Source organism: Hylaeus anthracinus, unplaced genomic scaffold, assembly GCF_026225885.1.
Source record: "Hylaeus anthracinus isolate JK02 unplaced genomic scaffold, UHH_iyHylAnth1.0_haploid 11985, whole genome shotgun sequence".
Lineage (NCBI taxonomy): Eukaryota > Metazoa > Arthropoda > Insecta > Hymenoptera > Colletidae > Hylaeus > Hylaeus anthracinus.
Genome location: NW_026534333.1, coordinates 12127986 through 12154054, shown reverse-complemented (window position 1 = coordinate 12154054; position 26069 = coordinate 12127986). Strand labels below are relative to the sequence as shown.

Genomic DNA, 26069 nt, shown 5'->3' with positions numbered 1-26069 from the left:
AAACAGTAAGTTTGTAGACAGGGAAGATGACCGTGTCGTGCAACGATCGCTTTCACAGTTTCCTTCGGCGTCGAGGATAGACGGTACTACATGCTACGAAAACGATCGTGAATAAAATCAAAGAGGAACCAAATTTCACCGCCAAAACGCAAACTACATAGTACCATCGTGCGCACTATAGAAAGTTCACACATGCGTGTATCATGTGTACGTGTGTGTATGCGTGTATTATAGTATAAATATATATGTACACACGTATATCACGCTGAGCATTACGTGTGTTTTTGTGTATGTGCGTATGTGCGTATACGGATACGTGTACAAAATAATCAATGTATAATTTACGTGCGCTATCGTTGTTGAACGTGATCATCCACGTCTCCTATCGTTGTGTTCGAGTCGCCCTCGTAAACAAAGTACGGCTCTACTCTTTTCGTATATTTCTATATTTTTGTCCGCCATCATTTTTTTCTTTTCCGTATTTTAATGCACGCGCTTGATCGCTCGCGACGAACGATCACCGAAGAAAGATAGAACGAGATGGTCGATTTCTAATACGATTTCTAATACTTTTAATTTCACATTTTTTTTTTTGTTTCGTTTCCTTTTCTTTGCCGTATACAGCAATCAGCATGTGGATGGCGTATGTTGAAGTAACAATACATTGTATTTATTTTGTTCGTTTAATTTCTTGTTCGCTTTTATCGCCGTCCATCGTCCCACTGTCCTTTCATTTCCTTCTGTTTTTTAGCTGCTCTAGCGAGGTTCTTCGCGTAACGCGTTTAACAACATTCTACGCTACCTTCGTCCGTCGTTCGTTTACCCGATGTTTATTTAAATAACTTTCTCATACAGATATACGCCCGATCTCTGTCGGATCTATCGGAAACAGATCGACACTTCCTGCCCCTGTAAATTCGGCAGCTTCGTAAATTTTTATTTGACGTTTTGCGCGATTGTTCCCCGATGATCGTATCGTAAGATTTTGTAAAAACGAAATTCGATTTTTTGACAGTTCCCCTCTTAAGAGGTTGTGCCTAGTCAAGAGACCGAAAAGTGCGATTTTTCAAGAATTTTTCTTTGGAAAATTATTTGTCGTTTCCTTTATCGAACCTTTGTGTATTTAGTTAAGTAGATCTTTGTGTATACGCTTATATATTTTGTTTTTCATAAATATCAATTTGTTGAGGTGTTATGGTCAATGTCCGAGAGCGTCTTCTAAAAATGGTGTCACACGGTGATCAAGATATCTCCGGACTGGATTATCCGAAATCAACAAATAATGAAGATTCAGTTAACTTACAGTTATCTTTTGTCAAAGGAATGAGCAAAATATTCACAGTGACTTCTTAAACAAACATTTTCCGTTTCAACGCAAAATTTCGTCTGAAATTATTTATATAATGAACGATATTGTTCGAATCGAAAGAAAACCTTCGATTAAAAATTAGAAAAGCAGAGTTCCGAGGGACATGGCTTTGAGAAAAACACGTTCAATTAAAGTTTCAAATGCCAAAGAGTGAAAAATCGACTTTTTGAATATCCTGACTAGGTATAGGAGGCCGTTCGTTATAACCCAAGACTACCAAAGGGGATGAGGGATTAAAAAATCTCTATATGACGTTACCACGGGGGGGGGGGGGGGGGGGAGAGGGTGTAAAATCCATTCTTACATAATATTTTACTACGAGTCGAAATTCGCCTGGATGCGAACAATTGATTTGTATTCTTTAGATTGTTTCAAATCTCAGCTGCAATTATAATACACATCTTCCAGAGACTGAATAATTATTTTTTAAAATATAAAAATCTCTGATGTACGTTAAACAGTAACGTGCTTCAGTGTACAGTGGGTGTAGAAAGTATTCCTATCAATTTCCAAAAGAAGCTATGTAAAATTGTAATTTATTAACTTCCTTTTTATAAACAATGACATTTTACATATTCTCAAGCAATAAACTAATGCGTTTACGTCACAAACTCTACTGTAAATGGTTCGTCATAAGAATCGTACAAATACTTATTGCTTCTATACTTTTACCCACTTTTCGCATTTTTTTGTTACTTTCACAAATTATATTAACTAGTAAACGTTGTTTGGACTATATCTATCTTAGAGACATTTCGAGAATATGCAAAATATCATTGATTATAGAAAAAGAAGTTAAGAAACTACAATTTCGCACAAAAGTTTTTTGGGAAATTGTTTGGTGTACGAATACATTCTACACCCACTGTACGTATCTGAACCTTTTCCAAGGAAATTTAACTATTTACGTAATTATTTAACTCTTTTTAAGAAAACTCTGGGTAAAATCTTACGTAAGAAGGTGAAGAGAGAGGCTGGGAACTCTTATATGTCCTTACATGGGAGGGGGTTAACCCTTTGCACTCGAGTCCTTTCTTTCTGGTATCTACTAGCAACTCGAGATGCTTTCTTAGTATTCTATTGCCACGAATGCTAAGCTTAATCACCTTTACCTTGTCGACAACCACTTTATCGACACTACGAGTTCCAAAGAAATTAAACCTAAACAAATATCATTGTTGGCCGATTTACTGCGTGAAACCTAACGGTGACCGAGAGTCACTTCTCGAATGCAAAGGGTTAAAAATGGCCACAATTGTCTTTATGGTAATTAATGAACGACCTCTAACCCCTTAAGCATAACTAACAAACGGCTGAACATTTCCCAACGAGGTTTCGCATTGATCGTCGTCGTTATTCCACCTTCGGTGTATAGTCTCAACGGTGATGTGTAAGTACTCGTTCATTCGAGTGCGTGATAATTAAAGTCCGTATCAAAACGCGTCAGTCGATGGCGAACTGAGGTAACGGACGCTCAAGGTAGGAATTGAAGCATTCGTGGACTGAAGAAACAACGCGTTAAATCCATCCCAAGAGGGGAAACGAAGAAGCCAATTACGTTAACTTCTCTGGCACGACACGGGCTCGTTATACTCTCGAGGGACGAATTTTGAATGGATTTCTGTTTCCTTTAATTAAATACACGGGCAAGCTAATGCCAATTTCTGTCTGTAAATCGATTTTAACATTCAAATATGTTGTTTCGCTTTAATGCGGTATATTTTTGCATTCTAAACATTAAGTACAGTCAATATACAAGAGCTACAAACTGCAGGTTTGTAGCATTTGATTATTTAAAAGAAAAATATATAACACTTGCGGAAAATAATTTTTCTTTGCAACAATGATTAACTTCTAACTGTACACAGACTATCAAATGCATAAATAAAACTCGAAATATCAGGTCGTTGGAAAATTAATTTCCATGACGTTATACAACCAAATAAAGGAAAAATTTAGAATCGAAGGTAACCATCGCTGTAACTGGTAATTGAAAGTTGACATGGATTCACGCAATCGATCCCTGTGACACGATATTAAAATGATCAAAGTATTATTATATATTTTTGTGTTGATAAACGAAAGATCGTTTAAACACATGTCGTGCCGGAGTAGTTAATTGGAATATTGTACCAGAAGAAAGGGCAGCCAACGTTAAACGTAAATACTGGTGTTTTAATCGCGATACCTACGATTTTTATATACTGTGTAGATTTTGTATATAGAGGAGCATTAATACCACTCTTCGGAAACTTTGATAAACTATCTCTATGGATGTTGATTGTGTTCGGCCTAATTCGCCCTTTCCGAAGACAAGATCTTCGCCCCTTGAACCCTTTAAGGGGACAAGATCGCCATTTTTACGTGGTTAAGATCGCTTCGATAATACGATAGGACTCGATGCTATCTAAGCGAAACAAATTTACAGAGAAGAAAAAGACTTAGAAAATGTACAAAGGACGCGGGTGACGAATTAAACGCAAGGGTCGCGATATTTTCAAGCATAAGATAACAATTGGCGGGGCAAAGGGCGAAACTTTCGTGCGAAGTGTCGAAGATACGTTTTGCCATATCGTTCACGTTAAATAATCGCTAACAAGATGGTGAAACAACGTTCGTGTAAATTGATACACACGCAAAGAATATGACAGAAAGGAAGAAAGTGTAATCTGTTAAATAAAACTATCGTAAGTATATGTGTACATGCAATGGGTCGCGTAATTGTTTGAACGTAGGCAATGAGAGATTTATTTAAAAGACACGGTAAGATTAAACTGACGTCAAAGTCTTGTTAAAACTTCGTTAACCTTTTCGGCGCGAGTGTACTCGTCAAATTATTTTGTTCTTGTCGTACTCGAGACTAGTTAAATCGCATGAGCTTTTTAAATAGGAAAGAGCTCAAGATGAGTTAACTCATTAACTCATTAACAATAAGCTCATGCGATTTAACTCGTAGCAGAGCACAACAAGAACAAAATAATTTGACGAGACTTAGGGATTGTATTACGATATACATGTAATATTATAAATTATAACTTTGATTACCAATTTCAAAATGTTATTTTGTGACCAAGACAATGACGACGACACACATAATAAATGATACGTGATATATAATATAAAATACATGTATAATATTATGTCTTTCGATTGCGAATATCAAAATATTTTCTGACGACAATGATGTCAATGACGCGTCGACATTATACGACGACAATTAGTGCTACAATGCGTTAGTAATTTTTACCTGCTTTTAACCAAGTAACGTATAAATTATTATACGTTTGATTTTATTCGTTATTCATTATTGGAAATAAAAATTTTGCTCGTCTCTCCTCTCCCTTCATACAACGACGTTAAAAACTCGACTGGTGGTGTTCGAAACAACTTATCGTGCGTTGTTTCTTTTAATTTTTCATTGCAAACGTTCGAACAAATTTAGCATCCACTGTAGAGAGCTCCGTTTGGGTTCGTGAAACACTCCTTAAGAAGTACTGACACCGCCAATGGAGAAATAAGTCTCGAATTCGACTTATGCGTAAGATAGATGCGCAGAAGACGATATGCGATCGGATCACAGGATCGATGTGTGAATTTGTGGATTTATTAAGCTAGAAATATTTGATTTTTGCGAACAAAAATCTATTTTAAATCGAAGCGAGTAGACTCGATTCAATAAATGGTCTATTGTAAGTACTTTGAAGTTTTTAAATTAAACATGTATGTTCAAGGCATTACTAAAGAATATTTTAACTAAAAATTAAGTAACGAACTAGTCGCTGTTTATTAGCTATTTTGTCAGCGATGTTTTATATAAAATCTGTAATTCAATATTCCAAATGATCATACGTACTGCGTATTCAAAATTAGTCTGATATCAAAACTGTTGCGATTGTTGTATCGTCAAGTTATCTTCTGCACATCTATCTTGAGCACACGCGACGCTTGCGTTGTTTCTCCATTGGCTGTAAGTTCCCAAGAGGGTTCTCGCGAACCCAGATATACGAAATGGTCTAAGAGCCAGTAACGATTTTGCTCCCGTCGTTTCGAAATAAAAATAACCGTTTTTTATGACAGTATAAGAACTGACGATCGCGAAAATCGCCATCATGCAGCGAATTGTTGGAACAACGACGCTTGGGCGTATTTCGAAACACGCGAAAAAAGAGAAAATGAAGTTACATCATTCTTAAATGGCTGATTTTTGGTACAGTGATTAATTGCGTGTTGGTGAAGAACGAAAAAATATTGCTGAACATTTTGCGCAAATTGACGTAAGAACCTCTGTAACGATGCAACTTTTCGTGCGTTCTTTATGTTCCGTACAAAATGTCCAGGAATATTTTTCGCTGTACCAAAAATTAGCATTTTCAAAACGAAGTAACTTCGCTTCTTCTTTTTCCTCGCGTGCTTCGAAATACGCCCACGCGTCGTCGTTCTAACGATTCGCTGCACGATGGCGATTTTCGTGATCGTCAGTTCTTATACTTTCATAAAAAGAATAATGGTTATTGTCATTTTAAAATGCCGCAAGTAAAATCGTCGCTGGCTCTTCGACTACGACGTAGCTACACCCCAGTCGCGTCTGTGTAAAGTGTGATCTTTCTCCTTTGGATTTTAGGCTACCGATTGTACAGAACGCACATGCACTCGCTACAATCATACGACGAACACGTAGGTACACTGTACATAAATCGTACGTAACTCATAAGAATATTTTTTGTACGTAGTTAAATCTCCAAGTGAAAAACCGCTGCTCTCTGTCGTACGTGCATGTAATATCTGACTATAAATTCGTTCAGCGATGATCTCCGTTGTACCTACGTATAACCGTGCACGACTCGCGACGAGGATGAAATTATCCGAGCTGACAAAAATTGTTCATTTTCGTATGGAAAAAAAAAAAAGAAACAAAACAAAACAAGTTCCGAAAGCGATGAAATTCTTTTCCCTTTACCTCGACGAAATGTGAAACCATATCGGTTCTTCTGAACACGTTCATTGCGTAGAAAAGTCAACGTATTATTTACACATAGTCCGTTCCATAAACATTCCTGTCCTCTATGTCCGTTAAAGAAATTTATAATATTAGTTGAATAACAGGTTCGATGTTTCCGTAGAAACTTTTCATTATTAAGACACATGTACAGGGTGTTCTAAGAATGTTGGAGTTCCTTGAAAATGGGGTGGTTCGAAGGGTGTTTTGAAACAAGTTTTTTCTTAGCGAAAATGTTCGAGACTTCGTTAAGGAGATATTAACAGGAAACAATGGAATGCCCGATAAATTTGACTCCCTATTCTTAGGTATGGTAGACGCGGATACTACAAATTTATCGTCCAAATCTACATGAACTACAAAAATATTTATATTAATTTATAAAGACTCCATGCAGACTGTTAACACTTTATCTACCGGGCTGTTTAGAAACAGCCTTTAATTCATAAAAGAATTTTCTACGGTAGCATATGCCAATCTAGGCTGACAATCATTCCTTCATACTATTACTAGGTACATTGAAAACCAAGTCTGTTTCAAAAAACTGAACATTGTAAGTAGACAACCATGAACACAGTAAGTAAATTCGAAAAGCTAACTACTGGAGTTAAAAAGCCTATAAGTAGACTCCCGGTAAATAAAGTGTTAAGGAGATATTAACAGGAAACCCCGACAAATCGGAGCGCGAGTATGCCAGTGGAACGCTCGCAGTAGTATAGGCCGCTCCGGCACCGGCATACTCGCAGTAACGTACGAGCGTGGCCGCCTAATGTGTAGCCTATACTACTGCGGGCGCTTCACTGGCATGCTCGCGCTCCGATTTGTCGGGGTTTTTTGTTAACACGTTGATCGTCACGTCACCCATATATGGGTGACAGTGCTTTTCACTGAAGAACTAAAAAACTTAATTAAAAGGAAATGAATTTGAATGAAATTCATGAATTTTGATGAAGCTACAAAAATAAATAGCACGATAAACGTTTGATTATATAGTCTCCAATATTCGAAATAATATTTAATTGTAGCAGAAATTTTCAAGAATGTTTATCTAGCAGTGAACGTGTTAATATCTCCTTAACGAAGTCTCGAACAACATTTTCGTTGAGGTAAAAGTTGTTTCAAATCGTCTCCCGAACCACCATTTCAAGGTGTTACAACATGTTTGAGACACCCTGTGTACGTTATAAATAAATTCATTATGTATTTGTAACGAAAACGTTTAGTTGGAAACCTATTATTTAATTTAGATGAATTTTTTCAATAAGCATACAGGGTAGAAATATTTATAGGACTGACTGAACATGCCCTAGGTAGAGTCGAGTGCACATCTCTCTCTCTCTCTCTCTCTCTCTCTCTCTCTCTCTCTCTCTCTCTCGCTCTCACCCGCTGAGAACGATCATCGACTAATTGTTAATTGCAGCTGTAATTAGTGTATTAGATAGCGTAATAGTAACTTACAAACTCTAATTTTTATCGAACGAATAACTGATACACAATTGCTCATCCTTTATTCGTCATTCGAGATATTTATCTAAACAAGAATTTCGCCCATCTCTGTATAAAACACATTCGGCAACTGTTACCACTCGATGAAACACAACCATGTCCTCGACAGAAATGGACAATATTTTATTAGAAAATTAAATAACCATTAAAGCCAACAGCAACTTATTTGACGTCCATTTGTTCATTTCGATACGTTCAATTCTATAAATAAAAATTTCTAATTTCTCTCAAACGAATAACTGACACGCAATTGTCTATCTTTAATTTCGTCCATCGCGGATCCCTTGTAGATCGCTGCGTGCGTTCCACGTGTACGTGTACATTGAATCCTCCGCTTATGCAGTTCATTGCATAAACGTATAAAGTACCACGCGATATCACCGATAAATCGTGGACGTTCCCCATTAATTTTTGGCTCGATAGCAAATTTTTCAAAGCCTAACTCTCGTCTCTGTACAACCGTATCCTACCGGAACTGATCTTTCTTTCTCCCTCCGTTAAAATCACGGAGGGAGCTGTGGGGGAGGGGGGACGAGGGAGATAACTTCGATGTACCTAACCACGTATCTCTCGAAACTTGTGTATAATTCGTTAAGGGATACTGGGATTCTTCGACGATTTTCGGGGTGACTGGAATCGACATAGTAATTAACACGATCTATAGGATACTGTACGTTTATCGGGTAAGCTACGCGTCACGATGTTTAAGTATAGTAACGATATAGATTTTGTATACCGCGTGCGTGAGGATGTAGAAACGAGCATGACAGAGGATAGTGCGTGCAAGCGCGCGTTACAGAATTTACGTTCGACAGGTTAATAAATCGTATTTTCGAAATAAACCGTCCAACATCTTTTCTTCTCCCACCATTAGGGGTGTGCGGGATTCCCGAAAATATCCGGGATTCCCGAGAATATTCGAAATTCCCAAGAATATTCGAGATTCTCGAGTTTATGCGGGATCCCGAGTTGATTCGGGAATTCCCGGGAATTTCGAAATCCCGTTCATTCGGATTGCTGAAATTTTCAAGAATAACAACACTTTCGGAAATCCCAGATATTATTCTACATCCCATACATTGTCGGGAATCCCGAACATTTTTGAGATCCCGTACATTCTCGGAAATCCCGGATTTTTTCGGGATCTCGTGTATTTTCGGCAATCCCGATTCAACTCGGGATCCCGCATAAGCTCGAGAATCCCGAATATTCTCAGGATTCCCGGACATTTTACGAGATCTCGAAATTGTCGGGAATCCCGGATGTATTCGGGATTTTGAAATTCTCGGGATTTCATCCCGATCCCGGGAGGAATTCCCGTCCCGACCGGGATCCCACAAACCCTTACCCACCGTACGATTTTTTTTTTTTTAAATTGCAATGCTTGTTATTCGTGAATTCTTTTTGAGACAAACAAAACATTTTTTTTTAACACGTCGACTGCCAGACTAATACTCTTGAAAATTTCTATCGTGATTAGGTTTTCTTTCTAGACTATTGGAAGCTACATAATGAAGCATTTATTGTGGTATTTATTTTTATAAGTTTATTGAAGTTTAAGAATTTAATTCTTTATTTTCTTTGTTACTGAACATTCAAAATTAATTTTATTTGTTGCGACATGGCGGTCAACGTGTTAATAAGATTGGGGGTATTCGGAAGAACGTTTAGAAGTAATACGGCGTTTACGGCGTTTTAGCTTTTTTACACGGGTATTCAGCGGTGACCAGAATTATTGTTCATCTATCTCAGAACGATATATACGATATATAATGTAAATTATATAAAAAAAATGTTTAAATATTGATCATTTGTCTCAATCGCCACCTAGCGGTGAACAGACCGAACTAAAATTTCGACCTTTGGTCAGCGCCTCTATCAGGAAACCGCTCAAGTTTCTCCTCGAATAGTTCCTAGTTTCATCGCTAGATGGCATTTTTACTGGTTTTTTTACCGACGTAGTCGGTACGTTACCATACCGAACTAAAATATCGACCTTCGGTCAGTGCCTCTATCGGGAAAACGCTCAAGTTTGTCCTCAAGTAGTTCCTAGTATCAGCCCTAGATGAAGTTTTATACTGGTTTTTTACCCACACGATCGGTACATTACCATACTGTCGGTAAATTATGTAGGAATACTACATACAAGAATTGCGAACATGAACTAACACCGAACTTTAACAACAAAAGAATTTATTTAAACAAGAACAATAAAACAAGATTATCAATTTGAATTCAAGGAGCTGGTTAGAAACACGTTCGAACTGTATGACGGTTGATAAGGCAATGTTAAAAATAATTGCAACTAACGGAAAAATGAACAACGCGATAAAAGAAAAACGTAATTAAAACCCGCTACGTTCAAACGCAATAGCCAATTACAAACAATTATCAATATGAGGTATGGAACATGTGTGAAGTGTGATACATGTGTGAAGAACTGTACATGTGAAAATCGATAAATGCGTGTAACCCCACAAACATGTGGCCGACACCTGATAATGGTAACTTCTTTATCGACACCGCAGTGGATTATTATCCTTACTTTGGCGGAAACTTCTTTGTCGATTCAGAAGAGGATCTCTTCTACTGTCTTATGTTTCTTTTATCTTTTTTGAATTTCTTATTGATTTTGTTTGATTAATAAATTGCTTTCTGTTAGTTCAAACGTGTAATCATTAAAACTTGAAAATAAAACCACTTATATTCTAAACATAAATTTATTATAGTCTCAAGTGCTATGAACATCGTGTTAATTGCGTCATCTAGTAGTAAAAAGAGGAACTATTCGAGGACAAACTTTAGCGTTTTCCCAATAGAGACGATCTACAGGGTGTAGACACTAGTACAAGCAAAGTACTCAGGAGTAATGTGAACGATGAATATATTTAACATTTGCTTTTCCCTGGTCACTTGAAACTGAACTGACGTCCTTATCAGTAATTTTTGCATATTTTGCATATTTTTGCATATTACTAATCTCTCTAGAATCAGTGCCATCTAGCCTACTAGACAGAATTTCCGATTTGCGCCACATTTCTAGAATCATAAAAAATGCTGCAGTTTCGTCTCTGTAATACTATTTCGTAGTTTTGGTCGTAACTTAAAATAAATGATCAAAAATAATCACAAACATCGTACGATTATAACCTCCTCCTAATGTTTTGTGTGTTAATATAATGCATTTAAAATGACGCAAGCTTATAACTATTACAGTGAGTTTCAAAAGAACGCAGAATTACAACAAAATCTTAAATACAAGCAAAAATACCGAAGATTAAAGAGAATTGTGAAGGACACAGTTATTGTAAGTTTACGTTTACATCCTAACATCAATTATCTTTATTTTTATGTAATGAATCATTGTATGTAAAAAAGAAAAAAAGTGGAAGTGAATTCGAATTAATTGCTGTTAAAATTATTAAGTATTCTGAATTTCAGGAAAATGCAGCACTATGTGATCAAGTTGCACAAATGCAGGAGAATCTCATGCTTGTGAAAGAGGAAAGATTATTCCTTCTACGTAAATTATGTCAACAACAAGGAGACATAGACCCTTCCACGATGTTACCTAGATCTCAGTCGAATAGTGTTAATTCAGCTTCATTTAATCTAGAATCCTCTACACCTAAGAAAGCTGCAAAGAAAAGAGTTTCAACAGACGGTTCAGGTACTTAAAATACTATTCCTATTTCAATTGTACAAAAATAAATGAACACATTGTCTTTGAATTCATGTTTTTCAGAACCAAAAAATAAAGCTAAACGTTACAACAAAACAATGAGGAAAGTAGTTCAATTAATACCATTAGATGTACATGGAAGACCTATATTTCCTATCGCTTTGGGTGACCTTACTGTATACTCACTTGGTGAAGTAGTATCCGATAGGATAGCATATCATACAGAAGATCTCATTTATCCAGTAGGCTATTGCAGTACAAGAATATATGCCAACTTAAGAGATGTAAAATCAAAAAGCTTATATACTTGTAAGATATTAGATGGTGGACAGAAACCAAGGTAATGTAAATATATAAGTAAATAGTATACATTTTTCCATGAATAGATAAGTAATATATTTTGAGTTATTGTCAGGTTTGAAATAGTATCGGATAATGACCTTGATCAAGCATTGGTTGGATCTAGCCCTGATGAGTGTCATTCAAAATTATTAGTTGCAATTTCTCCTCTGCTTCGTTCAATTGCACCGAAAGGTGCTGATTTTTTTGGGATTTCGCATCCTACTGTACAAAATCTTATACAAAGCACACCTGGGACACGTAAACTGGCCATGTACAAGCAACAACGATTTGAAGTATATGATTTACAATTTTTTCTGTAATTTAATTTAGATATCAAAATTTATCTCTCTTTTTGTATTTAGGTAAGTAAAAATCAAACAATGGAAAGAGGTACGAGTCCAATAACAGAGGAAGAGACAGATCCAGGACTTGGATTTGCTGCTCTACACAGGCATTATGCTTTAACGAATTCTTATAGAATTAAAGAAGAACCTTCCGATCATGATCTTTTAGCTCTACAAGATTTTCTTGCATAATTTTTACATTACTCGTGACAAAATTTATTCTGGTCATAGCAAAAGTTAACTGAGACCTTTGTGTATTAATGATACATGAATTTTATTGTCTCAAATATTGCTACTTACATTATTTATATTGAAACATGGTTTAGAAAACTCCAGTATATTAAAAACAAATTCTCTTCAGTGTAATATATACATACAATAAATATGTAAGAGTGGATGATATTTTTGTAACTCTGTATTGTTTTCAATTTTCAGTACTCTAGAATGTATTTCATGATACCAAATCCAAAATCCGACGTAATTAAATAAACTAATATATACAAATTTACTAATTATTCTCTAATGTAAAAAACACAATTTTAATGGATTTCTTTAAATCAACACTTACAAAGACGAAAACATAGGAAAAAACTGGTAATTCATATTTTTACGTATTTATTTACACGTCATTGTTAATTATTATTATATTATTCATATGGCTAGTACTGATTATCATTACATAATCAGTTGATGATTCTGTAATTATAAGTAATAATATATAGTAGCATTATACTATAAAAATCATATAAAAATTTCATAACTATCAATATTATTTAAATTTGAGAACCCTGTAAGTGTGAAGCCTTGGGACAAATAACACAGCTGACTGACTCTGTGATAAGGCCTAAATAAAATTACAAGAATCAGTAAAATAATAATTATTCCCAGGACATAATCTTATAAATACATACGTAATTGGCATATTATAAATGTTATTGTGTTATATTATCACAAAACACATACATTTTAAACAAAGTTTGTTTAAAAATAAGTTTAATCTAATCGTACGTGATTCGTATTTGTTATTTTATAAAATATTTTGTGAATAATATAATTAAATGATTTATAATTTGTTAATTATAAATCTTTTCTAATAAACATTGTCATCACAAGGTTACAATTCAAAAGTCTTAAACTGACTAGTTGCGGTAAAATGAAATTTGACGCTTTAAAATTATAAAATGTGACAATAAATTCTTTCTCACAACATAATTTTCAAGTACAATCATCAAGTTCAGTAAATACATATAAAATATACATGCATTAAAACGATATGTTTCCTCGCGATCTTGTTTTGCATCTATTGTGTATTACTGTATATGTGTCTTCATACAGTAAGACAAATGGCTGGACTTCTTTCTTGTCATTATATTCATTTTAATATTACATACAGCACAGAAACAAATTACTGTAATATCATCTATGTATTTACAATCACTGTAAATTTATGAGTATTATATAAAGTAAAACATTCCAATCCAACTTAGGAAATATTTGGTTTAAAAAAAAAAACATGTTATATATTTAAATATTTAAATATATAAATACATATTTTATCAACTATCATGATGAAAAGTATGTAATTTTAACTCATTGAATAAGTTTCTGGTCAAAATTGTGCAAACGTCTATGCAACAGTAGTTTTAATTTGTATATATACACATGCATATTGATTCTGCACAATTTAATAATTGATAAAAATGTATAAAATTTTGAATTTTGATTTAGTATAATACAGCAAGGAACATGTATACTTATTTCATAAATGTTAACAAATTCATAGACTTTTTATGTCTTAGTATATATCTTGAGTGACATCTTTGTCAGTATAGTAATTTCCTACCTTGTATTTACATTCACATTTTGCGAGTGTAACTGTATTTACACGCAACAATAATGCTATATAAATTATGCCTTATGCTTTGTATTTGCATACAAAATAATAGTTACATTCCTGATAACTTTGTTATATAAGATAGTCAACTAAATATACGTCTAATAAAAGATAAAAAAATATGTAAACACCTGAAAAATAGTTTATTACTACATACTTATTATTCCTAATGAGTTTGCAGTTTATGTTTTTCATTGTCACCGCCTATTTGCTGGTCCAAGTGTTTTATTGAAAAGTGTATTTGCAATAGCAATTACAGGTGAAAACAATTTTAGTGGATGATTACTGAAAGAATATATTAAATGTTATTGAGTAAAATTAGTTACCTAAATTATATATGAGTCATGCAAAACCAAAATATGTACCAAACACCAGTCACAGGTTCCGCTTCGTTTCCACTTATAATAAATAGCGGGAATAATATAGAAAAAACACAGCCACTGAAATAACAAGAATTTGAGTTCTATGTATACTTCTAAGAATATAATTAAAAATAATGAATTACCTTATTATATACGAATTAGGCAGTTGAGTAAGTATTGCTAATGGCAGACCAAAGCCCACAAAATATGGCCAATTACTTTCGATAAAACTTAATCGTCTATGCAACTCCCAACCCATATTGAACCACTTATATTCAAAAGCATAGAGAGCATATAAGAGGCACATATGTATAAGAGCAAAGATGTCACCTATAAGAGGTAACGGTATCCTGGATACCAACATTCCTTGGCCCAAAAATAATGCTTGAACCAATATGTTAAAAAGCGTGTCTGCTACCAGCTTACTCACACTGGACAAAAGTAGTGGCCTCCCTTGCCTATACCTATAAGCACTATCCGCAATGTCCTACATATACAGAATTTGACATTAATCATATTTGAATACAACTAGTGAAAGGTTCTTACTCTGAAAATAAGTCATACCTGGAACCATAAACTGTTGACTACCCTACTGAGTAAAAACAATGGTAGTATCCATACAGTGCCAAATGTTAGTGACAAAAATGGCTTTGTCCAGGACCATACAGTCATACCCATACCCGGCGAGTGACCAAATATAATAGTCAATAAGTACTTCAGAAATGGAAGGAGGCCACATTCGAAGATCAATATACTTAACCAGAATACACCACCATTTAATGTGCAACACTGAATTGTTCTTTTCAACACTTTTGACTCTCTGGAAATGCATTATAGAATTCACGAGTTACATGGTGCTAAATTTGAAAAACTGGCTTCTAAAGAACTTACAACATACCGTAATCGATTGTGATGTCTTTGAGGATTGTGTATAGCTACATTATCTTTTCCATGAATGTCTGTTCGAGAAGGAGATTGATTGTATAATCTTTCATTTATATGTTTATCCATATAAAATAGAACAATGGCTCCCCTTAGGCTGTCCACAAATCCAGAATAAATAGCACGTACTATTCCCTGAAATTGTAACATAACATTAGCTACATAAAGACTTTTATTAGATCAATTTCTTTTCTACGAATGAGTTCAATCGCATACATGTAAATACACAATATAATTTTAACATTTATATAATCTACATCTGTGAAAAGATCTGAATATATACACGCACATTGTGTACAAATGTAAATTTAAAAATAAATAAAACGTAGAAAAACATAATAAAATATGACAATTGAATGTAATGTTGTGAGGTTAGAAAAACTATTATGTTTTTTTGACTTCAAAATTACATCCATTACTCACCGCTGTGCTATCCATATTTCACAATGATATCCACAATAATAATGTAATTAATCTATACTCCAAATATGTCGAAAAATCTGCTGAAAAAACATGTTCGGAGTAACATAGCTGTCAATGTCAGGAACAATACAAGGGCACACCAAGAAAGCCGATATAAGAAAAATATTTAGGACAACAAAAACAAATAATAAGTTTTCCGACGATTCGAGCATGCATATACTCTATAATTTAGTAAAATTCGATAGATCGACAGAAATCTTTTTTTTCGAAAACGAATAAATAAGAATTACCAGTTAAATGAACGAAACTATCAACGCGACGTTTCATGAAGTTGACAAAAAAAATTTTTGCGAAAATGAATGAACTGATTAGTTTTCCTTACAAAGGTCGGTACTATATTAATAGGTGTAAAGATCAACGAAGATAAACGGTTTTTTCTTTAATGTACCGTTCATTAGTTGTTATTCTTATCAAATATATTATAGAAATCAAGATTTCTTTCCCATACGTACAAATTAATATGACAGCATAATAATAGATTTATTTCAAATGTTATATTTTAAAATACATACATTTAGCTACGTTCTATACTCAATTTACAAATATATCCTATAATACTAACAAAGAATATATGAAATCGAGTGTCATCGTACCTAAGATTTACGTAATTTACGATTTTGCGTTGTTATCGTTTCCAAATATAAAACAATTGATCGCAATCATTTTTGTTGGTCATAACAATGACGCAGATTATGCAACTTAATTATGTACTCAAGTTACATGATTTGCATTATTTAATTAATAATTCATAAATTATTATCTTAGAATTATAAATTTCTTTAAGAATAATCATTATTGTATAGTCATTTTTTATTCAAGGATTTGTTTTATAGGTATAATTACGTAACAATGTCAAATTTAATATTAGTCGATATCTATAAAATAATAAATATAAATAAATTTACAATAAGGGGGAAGTACAAAATATGTATGAAAATAATTCTCGGATAGTATATATTTATTTATGTAGTTGGAATATACAAAAAAATATAATTTAATGTTATGAAGATAAATTAATTTCCACGTATCGTAAACATTTCTAAGTTGTTACTACGACAAATGTTACTGTTTTCAAGGAATGCATCCAGAAAGGCCACCGCTCACTAAACCGCTCTATGAGCGAGTTTTAGTATTTGAGTGGCGCCATCGGCGGGAAAACGCCCAAGTTTGTAGTGAAAACAGTTCTCACAATTTTTGTAAGACGGCGCCACCGATACCTTTAATCAATTATTCATTATTTTTAATAAACGCATACTTAATACGATTCTTTGCTGTTAATATGCCAAACTTTTATGAATAGTTATTTAATGCAGCAATAATTATTGACCATTAGTTTGTGGCGCCATCTAGCATCAACAGTGAGAACTATTTTCACTACAAACTTGGGCGTTTCTCCATCAATAGCGCCACTAGTATTAAGACTGTAGGAACTATAGTTTCTATAGCTCGTGCTACGCGGCGCATTCTCTTCGCATAAATTTAAAACGCTGTTATTGTTAAGACAAAAGTTGTTAATTCAAATGTCATCCTATCGGCTTAACATCGTTTGCGATATCAAAATACCGTTGGAGCATTCGCCAAGAAGACTAAATCCTGAATTGTTACTGATTCAGCGCGAGATGAAGGCAAAAGTTCAAATACACCTATAATCAGTGGCGTGGTTAGGGGGGGGGGGCGAGATTGGCAACCGCCCGGAGCGCCAGATCTTTGGGGACGTCGCAGTCCGGTGTCCCTAGTATACGAATATTGTATAGCTGGTATACAGGGTGTCCCAAAAATGTTGTAACACCTTGAAAGGGATGGTTCGGGAGGTGATTTGAAACAACTTTTTTCTTAGCGAAAATGTTGTACGAGGCTTTGTTGACGAGATATTAACGAAAAACACTGACTAATCAGAGAACGAGTATGCCGGTGGAGCGGCCGCGGTAGCGTATGAGCGCGGACGTCTAGTCGCTCCAACGGTATGCGCGCCCTCTGATTGGTCGCGGTTTTCAAAAGCACACGGTTAATATCAAAGAAGCCTCGGACAACATTTTCGCTAAGGAAAAAGTTGTTTCAAATCACCTCCCGAACCACCCCTCTCAATGACCTCCAACAATTTTGGGACACCCTGTATATTGCAGTTTAAGAATCTTTACAATCTAGCTACAGATTCATTGTTTGATATTATTACCTCGTCTTCTCTTCTTAAAAATGTTAAGCCCCTGAAGGGGCACCACGATAATCTTGCTCGGGGCGCCAATATTGCTAAAATCGTTCCTGCCTATAATGATGACATCGGGACCTCAAGTTGGAGATAACGAATTTCAAAATATTCGACTTTCCACATTCTGGAGCGAAGCACCCGAAACCCATTTTTTTTTTTTTTTTTTTTTTACGTGAGGAAATGCATTTACGCACACCCCCTCTAAAGGGGTAGTGTGGGACTCGCCCCTTGATTTGACAAAGGGAATACCCACTAAAACCTCACGATAGCCGGGTTCAGCGCTCTCAGGGAGGGCACCGGGATTTCAGCGAACACTACCGGCGACCCCCAGTGCAAGCTCCGCCTTTTGGCAGAGAGCCCTCTCCGGTGGGGAGCGATTTACCTCCCCACCTTGATCGCGGGGCTCGCAGCCGGCGATCCCTCTTGTTCCTTTTAGTCGCCTCTTACGACAAGCAGGGATTATTGTGGGCGTATTCTGTTCCCCGCCCCAAAGGAAAGAATGCCGCTAGGGAACAAACGGCCCTCGGCGGCGCCAGCGCTGGGCATAGAGGGGTGGCGTCGGCTGACGGCCCCACCACGCCCGGCGACTCGCTGACGGCAGCGAGCTCGAGCTCGCCGCTTATATATGCGGTGTCGCCTCTACGCGGCAACCGCCGCCCCCTAGACCGCCTCAACCTCCTCCTTTCTATGCAAGTGGAATCGTTGCGTTCCCGATCCCGCTCGTCATCCTCCTTCCGCGAGACAGCAGTCTCAGGACCCCTCGCTCCCGACCATGGCCGAAACGACGGCAGGGAGCGAGAGGTCCGATTCTACAGCTAGACGGAGTGCCCACCTCTCCCTCCAGAAGGCCGGGCACTCCTCCAGCAGGTGGCAAGCACCCAAAACCCATTTTTTTTTTTTATGACGAAAGGGAAATGCATTACGCACACCCGGCGGATGTAGGGACTTCCGCCGGGTAGTGTGGGACTCCCCGCAGGCGAAAAACGTCACCCGCGGGTATACCCACTAAAACCCCCCCGATGGCCAACATTGGGCAACACAGCGACCATGGGCTCTCTCCAGGACGGGAAAGCGAACCTCCCCGCCCCTACGAACTCCACCACGGCCGCCGCGCCCAGGCTCCCCTTGATCTTTGGGGACCCCATCTCAGTGTGGGGGGGTCAAACATCGGCCCCCGCGGCCTCGCGGCCCCGCGCGCAACACGTCGGGGTCACCATGACTGTGACCCCATGACAGGCATGCGCGCGCGGGGCCGAAGCACCCAACACCCAGACCTAACCCAGCACAAAGATTTTGAATAACATTGAATATAAAATTGATAATTACTACAAACATATATTGTATGGATTAACATAATATACTAATTTGTTCACATATCTTTATTTCATCATGTTTTAAATATTTTCATAGAATGTATATACAATGTAAACAATTCTTTATATATCACTCTTTCCCATGCATTTATATATTCAAAAGATAATTTTACAAACCATGATTTTGATATACATACATTCAACATAAATTTAATTTATTTTCTTACACTCAAATCATCACATAAGTTACATCATTTCTTAGAGCTGTTTAATCAAATATATTTGGATATGCATATAATAAAAGTATTTCCTTAGTAACAGATTTTCTGGTCTGTGTATGTAAACGACAGTTTTCAATTTACTTCAAATTTAATTTCAATCATTCAATTAATTTTACTGCCTACTTCTAAAAAATTTTAGTAGAAAACTTCTAGAAAAAAATGAACCTTATGAACTCAGAGAAATTAGTACTATAATTGTACTTAGAATTGTATACCAAATATTTGAAGTTCATATTCAAATAGAATAACTATGGAATAAAAAATGGTGGAATATATTTAACAATTTACAACTTGCACTTTCTAACGAGGTCACGGATTAATTACTTTTTTCTACGCGAACTGACAATAATGAATAACCAAAAACAAATACTAATAAAAAGAACAATTCATTTTGACTTTTCCCATAAAAATCAGACTAGAAATTCAGGAGTAAACAAGATACACAGTATACAACTTTACTGTAATACACAAAAAAGATCTTTTCAACATGATTGTCATCAACTGCAAATGATATCGTTAAATGAAATTAAATATTATAATCAGAATTTTTTATACAATACTATAGATCATAATTTATCTTAATCTCTTTACTTACAAAAGGAGTTGAATTTGTTCATTTTCTGCTCAAAAGATAAAATGTATGAGAACATAGAAATTATTTTTGATAATCATATATTACCTATTCATAATTTAATGTAAAATATAAAAAAGTAATATATTAATTATTAACAGATAGTATGTAGGCTACTTCCTCTTAATTTGTTAACTGATGTATGAAAGTGATATTATTTACGTGATGACTTGATATTCAAATAGATCATTGTAATTATTCAAAATATAATCTAAAGATATACATCACTTAAAAATAGCAGAAAATGGGACTAGTTTTGTAGATTATTTAATATTAAAGTATTGTTCTATATGAGAATGTTAATCATTCTCGTTGAATAAACTATAAAGTATTTAATAATTTTAATCTGCATACGAGTTGTATAAAGCACGTATTATTATTATTATTATTATAATTATGAATTTTCGTTTAGAATGCGTTAACGAATCAATAAATATATAAATACATTTCTTGTAAATCTCCGAGTCGAATAAAAATACGAAGTTAAAAGTACGAAATAAAAGTACGATGTATATAAGATAATACAAATATCTATTAATACGAGAAACAAAATATACTCTTAACGTATTAACGTAACATACACAAAGTTTGATAATAAAATACTCAGACTATGGTAATTTTTTTCATAAATTTAAATACAACAAACTTGCAATTATAATATACATAATTGATATTGGTTGAGGCTTCACGGTATAAGCCGTTCTTTGAATGAGATACTCCGACATTTCACCAACATTGCAGCTCTCTTCTTCAAGGATCACATAACACATTGATAATGACGTCTGATGCAATGGTGACGTATCGTCGAAGTATCTTACCCAAAGAACACGACTCACATCCAGAAGCCTCAATTAATATCAACTATGAGGAACTGTGCCGTGAAAGCCTGAAATATCCTAAAATTTCTAGAAGTAAAAACGGGATAAGTAGTGCTTTGTACATAGTTTTCCAAGACAATTTGTTGTAAAAATATTCGAATATAAATAATTTGTATAAACACCAGTTTATAATGTATGTCTAGGAACATTGTTATCAAACTTCGTATGCAACATGGAAAGTAAAGATTCTTGTAACATAATGCTATAAAAGTAATAGTATACCGTAGATTATATCAAAATAAATCGAAATAATCTGAAAATATTTGACATATTATAAATATATAAATATACAATGCCTAATATTTAAACATGTAATATAAATACTGTTATGTCTTTAATGGCATCGACTAGAATTATTTAAGGTAATATTAAAAATTCCAAAGATTATCATTACTCATGAAAATCGCCAAAAATAATGTAATGTTTAAATCTACAAAAATTTTATCAACTATGATGATGTTGTATGAAATCTTCTTCAATTGTAGTTAATGGAATATCTAAAATCTATGTATGCAGAAAATTGTGAGTAAATTTATAAATAATGTCTCATATACAATGAATATGTATTGACTTTGCAACAAAAGTAAAGATGTATCTTTTCAATTATACGATTACCAAATAATATATGTTGACTAGTTGGATCCCTTTCTCTATTGCAAAAAGTATACATATTATCAGAATGTATACCAGTTTCCAATTACTTGGCAGTGAACTCGGGCCAATAGTTTACATAATAACGATGTGTTAAACCTTCAAATAATCTATCCAACCACATTGGCAAACCATCCAAAAGATTATCCTGATACAAAACATTGTTTCCACTCTGTAAAAAGTCATTTGTATAACTTTTAAATAAATGTTTTAAAAAAATATAAAATATATATAAGTTTATTATACCTCATCTTCAGAAAGATCAGAATCGTTAGAACTGTCAAAACCAATAAATGCACCAGCTTCTGCATCATCTGCTCTTCGAGTTAACTGCTTTGTCATTCGTTCCATTCGCTATGTACAGAGAACGATCATTAGAATTTATAGTCTTTGCGTGTGATAAGTATTAAAATAATACTTTTAAAATATACCTTAGAACCTTTTCCTTTACTACATTCTGGATGCTTGGCATGATACATACAAAAATATTTGCGATGTCCATTTAAAGACAGTACAGTGCCAACACAATTTTTGGCATTTATATTTAATTCTTTTTGTTCTGGCAAAGTGAGGGATAACAGTTTCTTATACCAATCTAGCCCTCTTTCAAGAGACATGTGTCCAAACATAAGGGTCTTATTTTTCCTGTAACGAAATTAATTATTTATTTTTGATAAGAAAGAGAGCGTTGTAACTTACCTATAAGGCCACACAGCTTTATGAAAAGCTGTTAATAATTTTAATCTACTTTGAGCATCAACTAATAATATAATGGTTCTACAGCCTGGTTTTAATAGACGAACTAAACCATTATATTTCTCTGCGCGTAATTCATGTAATCGTAATTGTGGCTGCGAAGATGTTGATTTAGCGTTATCTTTACATTGAGCACGTTCTGCTTGAACACTTGCTTCTTCTAATTTCCTAAAATAAAAAATAATTTTATGATAGATTATATTCACATAAATTTACGTTACATGAAAATGTAATATCCTCTAAAAATCATGATACTTACACCAGATATGACATTCCATATCCCGCAGCACCAATTAACATTAAGGTGGCAATTACTGATACTAAAGGCAAAATTTGCTCTTTAGTAAGACTATCCGATATATAATCTACAGCTAATAATGCCTTGCCAATAAGTTTGTCTACAGTACCCTGAGTAAAAATTAAATTGAGAAGTATGTAATATTTAATACATCTTAATTTTTGAAAGATTAGGATTCATACCTGTGCATGTTCATCTGCTAATTCTCCTACGACCGCGGCGTATGGCAAAGCTTCAGATGCTCGCAATAATCTTTGTATAGTTTGTTCTAAGTTGCGACGTGTTTCGTTCCATTGACTCTCATCCTGAGCAGCTTCAATCCAACCAGTAGGTAACCATTCGTACTTCAGATGATTTGCATCTCTTCTCCAAATAATAACAATATGTAACAAAGGTTCCAAGGGACTGCCTTCTCCTGTTGATAATGCTGATACAAATTCTGGTTGTGTGTCTTTAAATACATATGTATACCTAACTCGTTCAGTGCTGCAAATTAAATTTTGTAAAAATGATTTTACAATAATAAAATTGCTAATGAAAGATAGTAAATATATTTTCAAAATAATGTTACCCATAAGAAGACTCTAAAGCTGCTTGTCTAAATTTGTGCCTAGCCAAGTCATGGAGAGGATTGTTTTGTTGCGATATTAAAACTGCACATAATCGTTTTTGAGGTCTGAGCCACTCAGGTGGACAAACAGAGTCTAACATTGCTTGGTTTGAAAGTCTTGGCAAAGCAAGGAATTTATTATTGGAAATAACATTGTGCATTGTATCACTGGATATGTCTTTCATACTAACAGATGCCATAGGTTTTTCAGAATTTTCATTAAATAGTAATAATGTGTCTAAATCCACAGAAATTTTATACTTTGATACAATGGATTCTGTTTCTGCTTTTCCAGTCTGCAAAAACGAAATTAAAAGTTACTAAAGAATTGAGTAATTTCAGTGATATGGTAATGTTATAATACGCATAGAATAAAATGGTTACCTGAACAAAACCAAATGCAACACGATCTCTATAATAAAATGCAATAAACAGATATCGTAATCGTATAGATTCTTTTCTATCAAATATTAAAGCTCGAATTCGATTATCTATCCATCCTGAGAGAAAATTATCTACATTATTTTTATTGATATTAGGTATCAATTTATACGGAAATTTACTTCGCAAAAAGTCTGAAATATAAAAGTCTACTTAGATTTATAATATTATGAGATGAGAATTTCATATTTATAATCAGTACATTACAAATACACACCAACAATTTTTTGAATGCTGAAAAGAGATTCCTTATACACACTAGTACGACCATCTATAGTAACAACAAAGCATGGTAGTGAATGAATACCCAGCCTTCTTGCCAGAGCAGATTCTTTTTCAGCATGTGCAGTTGCTAAACCAAGACCCAATGGTTCTAATTCTTCAACTAAACGTCTCCATGTTGGTTCTACTTGTAAACAAGCAAAACACCAATCCGAATAAAATAATATTATGTAAGGTGTACGAAAAGTTTTTGGTATTACTACATTTTCAAATGATCTGTAATAAAAATATATTTATATTTAAAATATCTAATTATAATAGTATATACATACATATGCATTCATAGAAATTCGAGATGTTCTTATAGATGTTCTTATAGAAAAATACAAACCGATAAGTGATGCTCATCTTATAAAAGAGTGATATATCCCGAGTTTGGTAATGAAATTTGATATTTCCACCAAACAACTCCTCCAAAGGATCAAGAACATTAAAGTGACTGCTGTCCCTTCGTTGCCTAGGAATACTTTCTTCTGTAATACCATGATTATCAAATTTTTTTCTTCTTTCCGGATCAGTTAAAATCTAAGCAAAGAAATTATAATTATAAAAATGAGCCATAATTTACATCCTGAATGTTTCAACAGTATTATACCTCGTATGCTTTTGTAATTTCTACAAATTTATTTTCTGCAGCAGGATGATCAGTTTTATCAGGATGCCTAAAGGAATAATATGTAAGTTAGAAATATTAGAATTAATTGTTTCAAAACACTACTAAAATCATAGGATATACATGTTGGTTTATTAATATTTAATACGTAAATATTATAAATAGTTTAAAAATGATTATTTAAAACTAACTTCATATTACGAACTCAAAATAAACCCTTTGCACTCGAGAGGTAACTCGTAATTACCACTGAGTTAGGTCTCATATTGTATTTCAAAGCATTGATAGTAAAATTGGTCCATGAATAGGTTTCTAAACTCTGTACGTATTCTTTTAGTAAGTGTAAAATGGTACACCTTGAAATAGTAGTAAGACTTTTATCTCAAATTTGACTGTATTTAACAAATAATGACATATAAAATATTAAAATGTAACAATTTTATAGTTTAATGTATATATAAAATCATTTAATGTTGGTTGTAAGAAATTCATAAAATATTCACAAAATCTGAAGTTGTTAATATAAGTCTAAATATAAAGTACATTATTATTATTAATAGTGTGACTTCATTCTGTATGAATTACTTTTATGGTGGACAAACTTGATACCAAATTTCATATGAATCAATCATTTTCACAGAATAGAATACGTAATAATATTTGTTTTAATACATACCATTCTTTGACAAGATTTTTATACGCCTTTCGAATTTCTTGTAAGGTTGCACGTTTGTGGACACCTAATATTTTATACGGATTTCCCAATGACTCGATACCACTAGCCGACGACAGTAAATGCGTTGTTATAATAAAAATCACGATAAAAAATGAGAACCTCATTAATGATTCTATATTATTCACACTTTTGTTAATGCTATTTGATCGTTTGCTTACTGACTCGGAGGTTCTTAAAAAATTAATCGATAACATTATTTGCGACGTAGTTTTAACGTGCCTGTATATCTATCGAATTGTACACTTTAACATGAAGTCAGCATTGACTACAACTATCCTTTTTTCTCCTTGCAATGTTTAGCAAACATGTTCAGTACAAATTTTGGCTAATTTTTAAGCCGAAAGCTCTGTCATTACAGTATTATAGTGATGTTTCTGGACAACCATGTTGTCAAATCATATATATATATATATATATATATATATATATAGTGAGCATATAGTGGACATTAAA

At 34.2% G+C, this 26069-nt stretch overlaps 3 protein-coding genes across 4 annotated transcripts; 1 reads left to right on the top strand and 2 right to left on the bottom strand.

Annotated features, from left to right (window-relative positions):
* The first annotated feature begins 10990 nt into the window (after positions 1-10990).
* On the top strand, positions 10991-12649 carry LOC128886718 (transforming growth factor beta regulator 1). The gene is made up of 5 exons (XM_054141863.1): positions 10991-11178; positions 11313-11541; positions 11617-11893; positions 11969-12188; positions 12258-12649. Exons 1-5 carry the CDS (start codon positions 11062-11064, stop codon positions 12429-12431), a joined length of 1017 nt encoding a protein of 338 aa, XP_053997838.1. The 5' UTR covers positions 10991-11061; the 3' UTR covers positions 12432-12649.
* Positions 12650-12837: 188 nt separating this feature from the next.
* LOC128886719 (etoposide-induced protein 2.4) lies at positions 12838-16072 on the bottom strand. Of its 2 annotated transcripts, none has more exons than XM_054141865.1 (6): positions 15861-16072; positions 15394-15572; positions 15060-15315; positions 14639-14982; positions 14460-14573; positions 12838-13083 (listed from the first exon to the last, which is right to left on the bottom strand). In XM_054141865.1, exons 1-5 carry the CDS (start codon positions 15873-15875, stop codon positions 14465-14467), a joined length of 903 nt encoding a protein of 300 aa, XP_053997840.1. In that variant the 5' UTR covers positions 15876-16072; the 3' UTR covers positions 12838-13083; positions 14460-14464. The 2 variants fall into 2 exon arrangements, with proteins under 2 accessions (XP_053997840.1, XP_053997839.1); XM_054141864.1 differs by lacking the exon at positions 12838-13083 and adding an exon at positions 13103-14418 and having other exon boundaries at positions 14499-14573; positions 15861-15940.
* A 3697-nt stretch (positions 16073-19769) lies between these two features.
* LOC128886713 (dnaJ homolog subfamily C member 16) lies at positions 19770-26009 on the bottom strand. Its single transcript, XM_054141850.1, has 12 exons — positions 25557-26009; positions 24863-24929; positions 24599-24792; positions 24203-24483; positions 23929-24119; positions 23506-23840; positions 23117-23420; positions 22896-23044; positions 22580-22804; positions 22312-22525; positions 22127-22234; positions 19770-22052 (listed from the first exon to the last, which is right to left on the bottom strand). The coding sequence occupies exons 1-12, from the start codon at positions 25808-25810 to the stop codon at positions 21927-21929; spliced, it is 2448 nt and encodes an 815-aa protein (XP_053997825.1). The 5' UTR covers positions 25811-26009; the 3' UTR covers positions 19770-21926.
* Between the last annotated feature and the right edge of the window lie 60 nt (positions 26010-26069).